At 52.2% G+C, this 13,754-nt stretch overlaps 1 protein-coding gene across 1 annotated transcript; it reads right to left on the reverse strand.

Moving 5' to 3' along the window:
• Positions 1 to 69: 69 nt before the first annotated feature.
• LOC119037952 (interferon alpha-inducible protein 27-like protein 2B) lies at positions 70 to 7,583 on the reverse strand. Its single transcript, XM_037130343.2, has 7 exons — positions 7,528 to 7,583; positions 5,954 to 6,046; positions 5,016 to 5,160; positions 3,788 to 4,126; positions 1,806 to 1,835; positions 792 to 953; positions 70 to 290 (listed from the first exon to the last, which is right to left on the reverse strand). Exons 1-7 carry the CDS (start codon positions 7,546 to 7,548, stop codon positions 214 to 216), a joined length of 867 nt encoding a protein of 288 aa, XP_036986238.2. The 5' UTR covers positions 7,549 to 7,583; the 3' UTR covers positions 70 to 213.
• Between the last annotated feature and the right edge of the window lie 6,171 nt (positions 7,584 to 13,754).

Consider the following 13,754-nt stretch of genomic DNA (forward strand, 5'->3'; position numbering starts at 1 on the left):
TTCACGTTCCTTTCCGTTCACTGCACCTCGACACTGTGTGGCTGTGACCACTCGGTTAGGAAAGAGAAGTCACAGCAACTCATTTTTATTCCTTATTTTCCTCTGGGGGTACAGCATGAGGCACATTGTCACCCTGGGTCTGGTCCCCACTGCATAAGGCTGGTGGGCAGGGCCCTACCTGGTCCTCTTCTCTGCACTGGGCGCGATGAGGACCTATACCATGAGGGACCCCAGGGCTGACCCAGCAGAGCCCAGGATGACTTTGGATGACAAGGACAGTCCAGCTGCTCCTGGGAAAAAGCAGAGGGTGAGCGGAGAGGGACCAGCAGGCAGGGACAGCTCTGTGGGACAGGACAATGGGGTTGCAGATTCCAGCACCTTTTAAGGGGGCCCGAAGCCCAGAAACCCTACCCATTACCCGCCTTGGTTTCCCCAAACCCTTGGATCTCTGTTTTGGGAGGGTTGCTACAGGCAACTACCCAGTGGCATGAATTCCAGGGGTTAAACCATGAGCTGGAAGCTGTCTCATTCCCTAGGGAAAGAGGTTGAGCCCCAGGTAGGTGGAGATGCTCCAAGTAACCCAGCAACCCACTTTGGGCGGAGTCCACCTGAACCCACACATACCCCAGGCTGGGGCTCCTCCCCTGCCTCCTACATCTCCCGCAGAGAAACCCAGAGACAGGGCATGGAGGGCAGGACTGAGGCACAGACAGATGAAAGATCACTGGGGCGAGGGTCTGGGCTGGCCCCTCTGAGGCTTCTGCTCTTCTTGTTCCCCCAAGGACACTCACCCACAGACTGCAAAGTAGCCACGAGGCTACCGGCGGCAACCCCACCTCCATTGGCGATGGCAGCTGCTGACATCATCTTGGCTGCCAAAGATGAGGCTGTGATTCCTGCCCCCGTGAAGCCTACAGTGCCCAGCACCACCGGCACAGCGCCCACAGCCACGGCTGTCCAGGGAGAGGAGCCAGGTCAAGGCAACACTCAAAGGAACAGATTCCCCTCCCCCACGCTCCACACTGTTGCTCAAGCTTGGAGGACCTCAAGAGGGTGGAGAAGAGGGTGTACTCGGAACTTGGGAGAGACTATGGGCCTGGCCAGCAGGCGAGGCTGTGCGGTCACTGGGGACAGGGCTCTGGGCCCAGCTTTGGTCTGCAGCAGGACCTTCCCTGGCAAAGCCATTTGCCCTCTGGGTCTCAGTTTCTACACTAGGAAGATGCCGCAGGCAGGGCATGGCTCACAAGCTCCTCATCTTTGCTGAGGAAATCTGTGATACAATCGATCTCACCCTCCAAGGGGCCTAGCGTGAGCAAGGAGCACACCCCGAGCTCTGCGTGAATCCCAGTGAATCCCAACTCAGGGGCTCCATGGCATCACCACAGGGCTATAGGAAGGCACTGGACAGGTCACTGAGCTGATGTGGCCTCTCTTTAATGCCCTGCCTGTCCTGATTCTGTACTGGCCTCAAGATAATCCTTGGTGGGCAATATTGGCCCATATGTCAGAGGAGAAAATGGGAGCTCAGAGGAATTCAAAGACATGTCCAAGGTCACACAGCCAGTGCTCTGCGAAGAGGAAATGGGTCTCCTGCCGCGGCTGCTTCCACACCAGAGTTGCTATCACCCTCCTTGTTTCAAAACCCATTTCTCATTTCCAGTCCCTTGCTCCTTGCTCATCTCCATCCTTCCATCTCCTTCCCTACCATCTACGTGAGGCCTGGGGCAAATGTGGCCACACACAAGGCCAGTTACTCCCCAAATCCCAGTGACAGCGACTCGAGTCCCTTCCCTAAAGAGGCTTACCTCCTCCAATCACTGCTGCAGCAGTCTTGGCTGGAAACCAAAAGAATGTTGTGTGAGTGGAGCCACGCTGGCCTCCCTTTCACTCCCCAAGTTCATGACCCACCTACAGGGAGGAGGCTGACCCCACACTCCCCCTGCTTCACTGAGACCTGGGATTTCCAAGAAAGGGGGCTTCACTGCCCTGGGCTTGGTGGGCATTGCTGGGGAGTCTGACTGCCAGGGCAAAAGGCTGGTCCTCAACAAGTGTGCGCCCCTGGCCTGAAGTTACCTGTTGACGGGGTCTGAGGTCCTTGTGCCCAAAAACAGTCATCAGTTACAATTTTGGTCTGGCTTGATCTGTCTGCTGATTGGTTGGGGGCTTGTGGGAAGACCAGAAGTTATCCTTTTCTTGCTCTCTACCTCCCAAGCCATGTTTGGTTGGTTAAAACCAAACACGGAATGAAAGCAAACGAAACCCAAGCGAACCGCTGCCTCATTCCTTCCCGGACAAGGGGGACTTCTTCGCCAAGTAATTTAGGGCGTGGTCCTTTGAAAGGGGCCAGGTGAGACGAAGGGGACGGGGGTCATGCTTGCCGGGCCAGCATGTCAGTTCATCTAAAATTGGGTCACTGTTTGCTTAGTGGGGAATTATAAAAGCTCCTTAAGACAGCAGTCCCTCTCCATAGAGAATGTGCTTCATATGTTCTGTTGGGCTAAAGTCAGGCAAGCACTGTCCAATGCTTGAATCTACTTGACAGTCACGCCTGAATGAGTCAAATGAATGCTGCTGATTCTTCAGGACCTGACTTGTTGCCCGCTCCTCCAGGAAGCTTCCCAGATCCTCCCAATCAGAATTCATCCTTGCTGCCCTGTGGCTGGAGCCACTCAAAACACTGAATCATACAGCTCTGGCTGGTGTATGTAGCTCGGTGGACTGAGCACGGGCCTGTGAAGCAAAGGGTTACTGGTTTGATTCCCAGTCAGGGCACATGCCTGGGTTGCAGGCCAGGTCCCCAGTAGGGGACACATGAGTGGCAACCACACATTGATGTTTCTCTCCCACTCTTTCTCTTTCCTGTCTCCTCTCTCTAAAAATAAATAAATAAAATATTTTTTAAATGTTTAAAAACAAAACAAAACAAAACACTGAATCATACTGAGCTGTGCATGGGCCTGACTCCCTAACACTATGGTCCCTGGGGAGCAGGCAGAGGTCTTGGTCTGCTGCCATCTAGTGGCCAAGGCTGCAATCTTTGGGGCTTGTGGGGGGCCGGGAGTTCTAGCAAGATGTGCAGCAGTGAGCTCAGCCAGCCCCCCAGGGAGACAGCCTTGAGGTAACAAAGAAATAACAAGAGAGGGGTACATAAACCAAAACTGAATGGTCAGAGGGGCCCCCTGGGTGGGCTATGAACCAGAGACTCCAGAATCAAAAGTCTGCTCAGAATGTACTTGCTGCTTCACATTATCGCTTGACAAGCGAGCAATGCCAGGCTGGCTGGCGGCTTGGCGTTCAGAGGTTCTGACGTCAGCAGGCCAGATTTGACAACCTGCCTGCTGGCCGGCCCCCGAGGTCACCCAGGGATGGGGAGGGGGGCCTGCTCCTCTGGGCTGTTCCAAACCTGCTGTGCCCGGAGGCCCTCCTCTCAAGGCCTGGCCACATTTCCTTGCTACTGCAGTTCCCAGCTGCCTGACCCTCCCTTCCCGGCCAAGGCCCCTGCACAACCGTGTCTGCAAGTGTAAATAAGGGACATTATCCTCCTCTGGAGTTGTTATGAGAACTAAACCAACTGATAAATGTCCACTGCTAAGCCTACTGATCAGGACTTCACAGCATTTTGAGAAAAATCTAGATGTTTTCTTATCTATCATCTGCTAAGGAGGGATCTGTGTTTCTGACAAACAGGAGGGACTGTTGGATCTGGCCCAGGCCCTAACTTTCCAGTCACACTTCTGTGCACTCAGTGGGGGCCCACGGAGGGTGTCTGCTACCCAAGGCCAGTTACCTCCAAGTGGGTAAGCAGTCAGGGCCTCGGCAGGGGATTGCAGTAGGGAGGAGACATGCAGTGTCTCCAACAAGGATTCCACGGCCGAAGCAGCCGAGTCCAGGACAGCACCGGCCGAAGCAGCCGAGTCCAGGACAGCACCGGCCGAAGCAGCCGAGTCCAGGACAGCACCGGCCGAAGCAGCCGAGTCCAGGACAGCACTGGCCGAAGCAGCCGAGTCCAGGACAGCACCGGCCGAAGCAGCCGAGTCCAGGACAGCACCGGCCAAAGCAGCAGAGCCCAGGACAGCACCGGACGAAGCAGCCGAGCCCAGGGCAGCACTGGATGGCAGGACGAGCCCTGGGCCAAGAGGGTCACAGAGTGGGTGCACTGGGGCCTGACATCAGGCTGTGGCCAGAGCCCTGTTCCCTCCCCCCATTCCATACGATGCTGTTTGTGCTGGTGGGGGAGGAGGACCCCTGGGTGTCCACCCAGAGGAGAGAAAGAAGTCACTGGTGGTGAGTCCACATTCGATCACTTTGCAGCAATGGGAGGGAGGGTCGGAGGCTCACCCAGCACATGGACAGATGTCAAAATCTTAGTTTTTCGTGCAAAGAAAAGCAACAGAATGAGATAGATAACACACTATTCTGTAAGTAAACAAAGACATGCAAACAGAAGATACCCATTTTGCAAGAATATGTATGAAAAACAGATACACATTAACCTATTAGAAAGGCTGACTTTGGGGGTGGAGGTGGGGACAAAAGAGAAGATAAACAGCAAATTAAAGAAACGACACCCAGGAGGGTGCTCCCATGAACTAACAGAGAAAACAGGACCAAACTGAAGAGTTTGTTACAATCAAGGCTCTGGATCCGAGTCCAACATTATAAACCGCTGCCAAGGGCCAATCTGGGCACATAGGCAAAACGCTAAAAGCAGTGAACTCTCTCTGGTAGTGAATCCAGGGGCAAGGAGGGCCAGGGAGCAGGGGCCAGGCAAGGTCCCTGCAGTCTGGAGGGTAGGGTAGGGAGTAGACCTCCTGAGCTCCCACCCCGCTGGGTCCTGCCTCCCTCTGGCTCTCCTCTTAGAAAGAGCCAGGACAGATGCCCAGGGCAGGGGAGAGAGGCCGCAGGTGAGGAAGCCACCCTCTCTGTCCCTGCAGGTCACTGAGCAGGGCCTTCCCTGTGCCCCCTGTCTCCAGCCGCCTCCTCAAACCCCCACCAGCCCTCCCAGGAGCACTCACCCACTGACTTGAGTCCAGCCAGGACACTGCCCGAGACTGCTCCACCGGCTTTGGCCAGGCTCGCTGCGGACATTACCTTGGCAAGGGAGGAGGCTAGGATGGCTTCCATAGCGCACAGAACAATGAACACCCAGCGGAGGCAAACCTGCATAAAGGGTGGAGCTCTGACCGGGGTGGGGAAGCTGCACCTGTTCCCCTGCCCCTCCCCCACCCCTGGCCATCCCCAAAGGCGTCCTGGTGGAGCATAGAGAAGCTTCTCTCAGAGCTTGTGGGGCAGCAGGTCTGGAAAGGGTCCAGGTGTGGGAACTGGGGTTATGAAAAGACCTCATTGTGGGAGGTGGATTTTATTTCCCAAGGAGGGCTGCTTCCTTCCTCCTAAAAACGCCAGCGTCAACTCCTTAGACACTCCTGGAACTCCCTAAATCTCCGCACTGCAACTTAGAATGTCCCCGAGTAAGTACCGATTCCCTTTTCCAGGTTACTCTGGGTCCCTGCCCTGATGCAAGCTCCTCACTAACACAGCGATGAAGAAGAGCGTACTCTCTTCCTTTCACAAATGAGAGAACAGGGTCTGGACAGAGAGAGTGAGTGATTCACCCAAGGGCCAGCTGCTTCCAAAGCCCGGGCTTGGAATGGCTCCGATCCAGTTCCCCAAAACCTCAATGGTCTCTTCCCCCTGCCTATCTCACCCCCAAACCAGGAATAGACCAGGCTCTTTGTCCCCAGAGTCCCAGAGCCCAGGGGCCAGTGGCGTCTGGAGGGACTTCCCTCCAGAGACCCACTTTCTCTGACAGCTGACATCCTGATGAGAAACAGCATCGTTCTGTGAGGGGATCCACAGGGGTCCCCCTCCATGCCTTGAGCCCACCACCACCCCAAGCTGGAGGCCAGGAAAGAGCAGCCCCTGCCAGCCCCCCACCTCCACCCCGGTGTCTTACCCAGAGGGAAGGATTTTCTGGAATGTGGAACTGAGCGCCAGGCTTGAGTCTGGACAGCACCCTGGAGGTGTGGCTCTGGAGCAGCTCCGCCCCCTAGGGATACAAGCCGCAAATGTGATGATAGGTTTCATTTCATAGGAAACCGAAACTACATTTGTTTCACACGAAACTGAAACTACAGCCATATGGTCCTCCTTTCCCGGTTGACGGAAAATTCTAGTTATAGGGATGGAACCTGGTCACTGTACCCAGGCCACCACTGTCGGTTAATGGGAGACACTTTGTTGTTTAAATGGGGGTGGAGTGTCCTCTCTCTGCATGATAAAGATCATGTGAAATCTGATCCAAGTTATATTGTAAAGGGATAAACATTAACTTCTCATGGAGACAAGCAGGTGGTTTTCAGAACAGCCTTAGTCCAGGGATGTCCAACCTTTCTGCATCTCTGGGCCCCCCTGGAAGAAGAGCTGCCTTGGGTCACACGTTAAATACACAAACACTAATAAAAACTGATGAGTCAAAAAAAAAAAGGTTTAAGTGAATTTACGATTTCATGTTGGGCCGAGGGTTGGACACCCCTATGTCCAGTGGACAGTGTTCAGTTATCCCAAAAATCTGTACTAAAGGCCCGCCATGCTAGACAGGGATCTAGGCACTGCCTTAGATCAAGGACCAAACTATTATGGGAAGAACTCAGGCAGAACACTGGAAGAAGCGAAGTGGATCCTTTATTTACGGGTGCAGACCCATAGGAGGCAGTCTCCAAATTCTGGGCCCCGATCATCAGGGAGCAATTGCTTATATAGGGTGAGGGGTGGTCTGTCACTTAGACCATTACTTCTGGTGCGAAAGCAAGAAGCCGCTTACAGAAGCAAGAAGCGGAATGTTATCTCCAGCACACAGGGGCAATCCTTATCTCTGGTGCGCTGGGACAAGCAAGAAGCAAAAGAAAAAAACAAGCCATAAACAAGTCATTCCCTGGGTGCTGTGCTATGTTTTAAAATAACTGCCAATTTTCTCTAACAAAACTAGACCAAAATACGTGCCCTCATGGACTTTACACACTGTAAGAGGACATTAGATAAGATAAGCTGGTATACAGTGTGTGGTTTGAAGACGCAAGCAAACGGAGGCAGAGAAGGAACGTAGGTCCAGGTGCAAGAAGGAACAAGATGGCGTGAGAGGAAGAGGGAGGGGGCAGGAAGTGATGTCAGAGGTTAACAGGGAGCCAGGCTGTGCCTGGCCTCACAGGCCACTCCAGGACTGGACCCTGCACTCTGAGCGAGACGGGAAGCTAGTGCAGGCCTGATGCAGACAGATGACAAGGTCAGGTTCACCACCACTGCCACGCTGAGAGCAGACAGAAAAGAAATCCCTGTAACTTAATTTAAATACTCAGCATGAGTAGTGCAACCTGTTCTTTTCATTCGTTTCCGCTACACTCAGATGGAGATCTGTAGCCTTGCTCAGGAATCCACACACCTCCCACCAGCTACATTCAACACCAGAGATATTGCTAATTGACACGGTAAACGTATGTGTGTGTGTGTGTGATCATCAGTCTCAGCACCTACATTTGGGGGTGGAGAGTCCATCCTGATTCTGCGGGGGAGTTCACATGGGGGCCGAGGCTTCAGTCGCTTCTGGACGGGAGGGCAAATGACCAGCACATGGGTATGGCTTTTACCCAGCAATTCCCCAAAGTGTCAAGAGTAAGTTCAACTTTTAAAGCTTCTACCACCATCTCTTCCCAGCTCACACTCAGGTGATCATTTCTTATTTTATCAAGAGGTTATTTAGATACAATCAGAAAAGATTTCTCTGTGCCACGTCAGCCCCACAGACACCCAGCATCTGCTTCCATAGACTGCCTTCCGTCCACCTCTGTGCGGGAACTAGCCCCACTCCCATGATTTCACACTGTCCTCCTGCTCAAAGACTTTGACCTTGTAACTCTCCACCCTCTGTCCTGAACTCCTGAGAACGAGAACTGGGCTTGGCAGTGTTCCTGGGGGGTCTGGCTCGGGTGCTCAAAGCAGCTCCACCAGCAGGAAGCAGGGCCCAAGGTAAACAGCAGCAGATGACACAGATTTTGTTTTTCTAAGACACCGAAACCACAGACATTTGTCTCCTCTTTTTCCATCAAGGGAAAACCCTTGTTATTACAGATTATTGAGATCAACTTTCTAATCACTTTCTGACCCCCAAACTCTCACCAACTGCCACTAAATTTCTCTGCTGCCATCCAGCACATTGCTGAAGGAGATGTCTACACCTGTTCTCCTCCCTCTTACCTTACAGGTGCTCTTAAAATCTGCCCCGTTTATAATAGGAAATGTTTTCAGGCATCCTGTCTTGAGTGTATGTTCACAATACAGTCTTTCCTATTCATCAGTTGGCAACTGCTCGGCTAGCTTTCTGCTGAGCAGCTGGGCACTGAGGAATAGACCAGAGTCACACACGGTAACTATGCCATTCAGTCAGCTTTTATTGAAGGCAGGTTCACTCAAAGTAGAACATCAACACACATTAATATCATACCCACACTGACAATCCAGGAGAAATATCACACACACACACACACACACACACACACACACACACACACACACAGCCATCAATGGGGGCTCACGAACCCCAGTCCCAGAGACTCTGTCTGCAGGTCTGGGAGTCAGCACAGGGGACAAGGGAGTCGTCAGCGTCTTGTAATAAGGAAGGGTCTCCAAAGCTGGAAGGGCAGCTGGGCAGGCGAAGTCCTCAGTCCAGCAGGGCAGAGCCTCTGGTGGCCGGTGCTAGGGGAGATAGCATGGCGTGGAGCAGCCCTCTGGTGTCTCGGCAGTGGCCCGGAGCCTGCCTCAGTTATACCCTTAAAGTAGTGGACTCCACCCTTCTGGGTCTCTTGGCATCCGTGACAGCAAGTGCAGTTTCCCCAGGAGCCTATCTCTGGGCGGTCCCACTCTGCTGACTCAGCTGTTCTGATCACATGTGCAGATGCCTTAGGTGTGTCTCCTTCCCAGATGTGTCTGCATTCACTTAGGTAGTTTCCCTCTTGAACCAAAGTGCCATGGCTGACTGGAAGCCATCTTGATTGACACGACAGACTCCACTTTGGTTTGCACACTTGACCCTGTCTTGACTGGGCCAATGCCATTTTATTGGTCCTGCTGTCCATACATCCAAAAAGCTACAGATAATAATGCAGCAAACACTTATTCCCCTCCCACTCCACTCAAGGACTCAGATGCTACAGATAGAACGAACATGACCTGAGAATCCCTTCCAATCTCCTCTCTCTGCCTCCCGCCCCACAGGTAACCCCTCTCCAGAATTTACAGTTAATTATTCCCATGGATGGTTTTATACTTTTACCATGGATAAATGCTAAATGCAGAACTTCCCTGGGAACCCTTGAAGGTTCATCAGGGTTTCAGCTGAGGTTCAAAGGCATGTGCCAAGAACCTCCACTTCCCAACCTTTGCCAAGAGGGTATGCTAAGAAACTATACCATTCATTATTTTTTAAATGTACAGGAATTAGGCCCTGGCTGGTGTGGCTCAGTGGATTGAGCACTGGTCTGCGAACCAAAGAGTCACCAGTTCGATTCCTGATCAGGTCACAGGCTTGGGTTGCAGGTAGATGATGTGTGAGAGGTAACAAGCCGATTGATGATTCTCTCGCACATCACTGTTTCTCTTCCTCTCTTTCTCCCTCCCTTACCCTCTCTCTAAAAATAAATAAATAAAATCTCTAAAAAATAAAAAGTAGAGGAATTAATTATTGAGTTGAGATTGTAGAGGAAGGGAAGAGAGAGGGAGAAAGAACAAGAGCAAACTGGTGGGCTGTTCTTTCCCAAACTCTGCAGGGAAAAGAGGGAAAGCGGTCTACCCACCTGGCCCCTACCTGGCTCTCAGCAGGACCACTTGGAAAGGTTGACATGAATCCCTTGGAACCTGAGGGAAGCCAGGCAGGTGTCTGAGCTGGGCCTATAAAGTCTAAAGACGGAAGACTGTGCCTTCTAGAGGATGAAGGAACCCAGGAGGGGTGGACTGTTGGGGAGCAGCAGCCAGGACAGAATTGGAGGTATCAGCTGGGGAAGGCTCTACCTTGTCAGGACCCTGCAGGTGAGTGACCCCTGCTGTGAGGACACAATAGCCTGCAAAGAAAGTGAGCAGTTCAAACCTTCCCCAGCAGAGGGCACCACAGACAGCAACATCAGCAGGGTGTCTGGCACAGGCACTTGCTCTGGGGGTTTCTTACAGTATTTTAATCCTCACAACCACAGGAAGAGGCACAACTATACCCATTCTACAGATGCGCTAACGAGTCATGTGGAAGGTTCTCTGGACCCTTTCTCTTTCCCTGACACCCCCACCCTCCACCCCTGCATCCACTGCCTCTTTCTTTCCAGGGTCTCCACACCTGGGCAAGCCCCATTGTGTTTCTAAGCTTCCATGCAGCCCCTAGAAGTGCAGCTTCCGGAGGCCGCCCAGCTCCAATAGTCCCTCCTCCACCAGCTCATTGTGGACCCACAGTCCTGGACAAACTCCACCAGGCAGGCAAGGGACTCGGGTGTCAAGGAGCTCACACCCTGCCCCTGTGCATCAAGGGGAACCAAGAAGAACCCAAACGCCTGTCAGCCCCCCTGAGAAGTCCAGGAGGACAGAGGTCCCTGTCGTACTGACCACTGCACCACACCCCTCAGCGCTGGAGTGGACACCCAACAAGTGCTTGTTGAGCAAACCCCTTCTGCAGTGTGTTTCCCGGTGGATCCTGAGCCCCCCTACCAAGGCCGGGTGTGGGTGTTAGGTGCCGGGAGTCCCAGGGCGTCAAGAGCTACACTCACCAAACCCGAGGGGCACGACCAGCAGCTCTGTTTGGAATTGGGGTCCTTGTCCCCTTCTGTTCTCAGCTTTGAAGTTTAAGCCAATATTTCTCCAAAACACAGAACTTTTAAACATCCGGCTACGCAAGCATTAGTAAAATAGGAAAAAGGCAGAATAAAATGTGGTATGTTGTTACCCTGGAATATTACATAGTGATTAAAATAATAAAAAAGACCTACAGAACAGAAAAAAAGGCCAGCTGCCGAACACTATGTATGAGGTGCCTCAACAAAACTATACAATAAAAAGGCATAGCCCTGGCCGGTGTAGCTCAGTGGATTGAGCGCGGGCTTGCGAACCAAAGGATTGGAGTTCGATTCCCAGTCAGGGCACATGCCTGGGTTGCAGGCCAGTTCCCAGCAGGGGACGCATGGGAGGCAACCATACATTGATATTTCTTTCCCTCTCTCCTTTCCTTCCCCTCTACAAATCTTTTTTAAAAAAGGTATAGAACAGCACTATGTACAATGTTTTCTACAGAGATATCTACTCTGTCTCTGGCCTACCTACCTGCCGCTCTATCAGCTATCAACAGAAATCACTTTAAAAGGGTGTAGTAAGTACTTACCAAATTGTAGCAGCCTTTACTTCTGGGAGTGAGAGACTGACAATGGGTCAAGACAGTTATCAGATCGAAGAGACTTCAACCTTATCTGTAGCAATTTACATTTCTGAGGGCAAAATATTTCTTAGACAATATTTTAAAAAGAACTTTTTCAGAGCTGTGTTAGGTTCACAGTGGTTTTCCCCTATGCTCCCTGCTCCACCAACATGTAAAGCCCCCCCCCCCCACTGTCAATACCTCCCACTTCAGGTCATTTAAATGCAATGAAATGTTGGTTTTTATTTAAAAATATTACAATCCCATTTTGTAAAATTAAAAAATAAAGAGAGAGGAGGCTGCCGACGGCCCGCCTGCAGACCCACCGGGCTCTCCGAATCGCTGCCGCAGCAGGCAGAGTTGAGGAAGAGAGAGAGACGCAATGCAGGCTGCCTGGCTAGGGCACCGCTCAGGTTCCCGCGGGGCCCCTGGAGGCCCAGTCTCCCCTCTGAGGACAGTCCCTGTCTTTGTCTACTTCTGGTCCCCTTGAAGCAGGAACCTACTTCTTAGGTACTGGGGGCCCCTGTCTTGACCTTGGGCTTGTCCAGGCCTTGTGCTCTCTCTGCAGCCTCCAAAATTGAGCCCAGAATGACTGAAACCAATACTCACTTCACATCTTTGGGCCAAAGCGATTGGTTTGGGGGTGAATAGAACAGGAGGCTTTACCAGAGGCTTTTGGGAAAGACCCTTTCTTGCTCTGCAGCAGAAGGTTCATGGACAAGCGCTTTTGGGAGAGACATGAATGAAGAAGCAGCCAGCCGCCAGAGCCTGCTGACAGCCAGCTTGGAGCCACGAGACTCGGCAGCCACGGGATGAAGCTGGTAACTCAGAAGCAGAGGAGGGACCAAAACAAACAGGTCCTTGGCATCAGGGTTGAGTTGCTAAATCCACCTTGACTGAAGCCTACGTACTTTTTTGTCTTTCGCTTCAGGAAGCCAACAAAGTCCCTTGAACTCAAGCCATTTGTAGTCAAGTTTCTATGACTTATAACTACATAATCTTAAATGAAATGGCACCTCCTCCAGGAAGCCTTCCCAAATAGCTGCAATTAGAATCTCTACTTTCTGTCCTCCATGCCATCTAGCTCAATCTTCTGAATATATTGCACACATTGTTATCAATTAGCCCTCCATGAGGAACAATGGGTCACAAAACTTGGTGACTTAAAAATATTGACTGCATGCTTTCAGGGGGCCAGCACTTTAGACAGGTGGTTCTTCTGGTCACAGCTGGACTCCCCTGTATATGAAGAGTCAGCTTTGGGCTGACTTTTAAGATCCTAGCAGAGCTCATTCACGTCTTTGGGGTCTTGCCTTACACTGGCAAATTGACAACAGCCAACACAACACAGGGGCCGATTCCAGTACAGGAAGGAGTGTGGAGGTCAGCAGTGGGACCCATGCTGAGGCCCCGGAGCCAGTAGGCTGAGATCTGATACTCAGGCCGAAGGTGAAAAGGGCCTTCCAGCAGCTGGGTGTGGGTTATCTGCATGGCAGGCAGGGGCAGACGCCAGGGCAGTGGGCACAGAACGCCTGGTTCAGGAGCCGGGGCTGGGCACGCAGTGGGCCCCGGGAAATAAGTGATCTGCGCCGGCCCACCTCTTGGGAGCCCCACCAGAAGAGGGAGTCCTGTCTGTCCAGGCACTGGTCAGTGCCTTCTGGGAGCCAATAACCCTGGGTTCTGGACCGACAGGGACAGAGCTCCCCAGAGAAATGCAACACCTTCACTTCCCTGGAGAGCCCCAGGGGCCATCAGGCCAGGCAGACACAATGCCCCTGAACTTCAGAGCAGCAATCTTCGACCAGTGTGCTGCAAGGCATTTTGTTTTATTTCCAAGTGAATTTACTGGGGCAACACATGGGTAATAAAATTACATAGGTGTCAAGTGTACAGTTCTGTAATGCATCACCTGTACATTATACTGTGTGTTCTCTACCCCAAGGCAAGTCTCCTTCCAGAATCTTTAAAACACCAGGGCCTGACCACTTAGTCGGGGGCACTGACCACTTTTCCTTTAGACTGACAAACTGACAGCAGCCAACACAACAATGGCCATCTGGCGTGAATGAATCAAAATTACACGTAATTCTTTTTTGTTAGATCGACAAAAAAAAATACACGTTTTGGTGCGCTGCAGCATTTTAGTAATTAGTTTCTGTGTGCCCTGGAAAAGGTTGGAAACCGCTGCCCTAGAGTCACCAGTCAGACTCTGAGTCTCCAGTGGGGGGGGGGGGGTGATAATGCCTGAGGTCAGTAGCGCCTTCCAGCTGAGGGTCCAGGGCTCAAACAGGGTCCACCACCACCCCAGAGCCAAGCT

Source organism: Artibeus jamaicensis, unplaced genomic scaffold (genome assembly GCF_021234435.1).
Source record: "Artibeus jamaicensis isolate MK-2021 breed Jamaican fruit bat unplaced genomic scaffold, CSHL_Jam_final contig_444, whole genome shotgun sequence".
In the NCBI taxonomy this organism is placed as follows: Eukaryota; Metazoa; Chordata; class Mammalia; order Chiroptera; family Phyllostomidae; genus Artibeus; species Artibeus jamaicensis.

Coding starts and splice junctions, on each gene's coding strand:
- LOC119037952 (XM_037130343.2), bottom strand. CDS start 7,548: ATGGACTCTCCACCCCCAAAT. Junction 6,047..7,527: donor TGGACTCTCCACCCCCAAAT/GTAGGTGCTGAG, acceptor TTGTATCCCTAG/GGGGCGGAGCTGCTCCAGAG. Junction 5,161..5,953: donor CAGAAAATCCTTCCCTCTGG/GTAAGACACCGG, acceptor CCCTTTATGCAG/GTTTGCCTCCGCTGGGTGTT.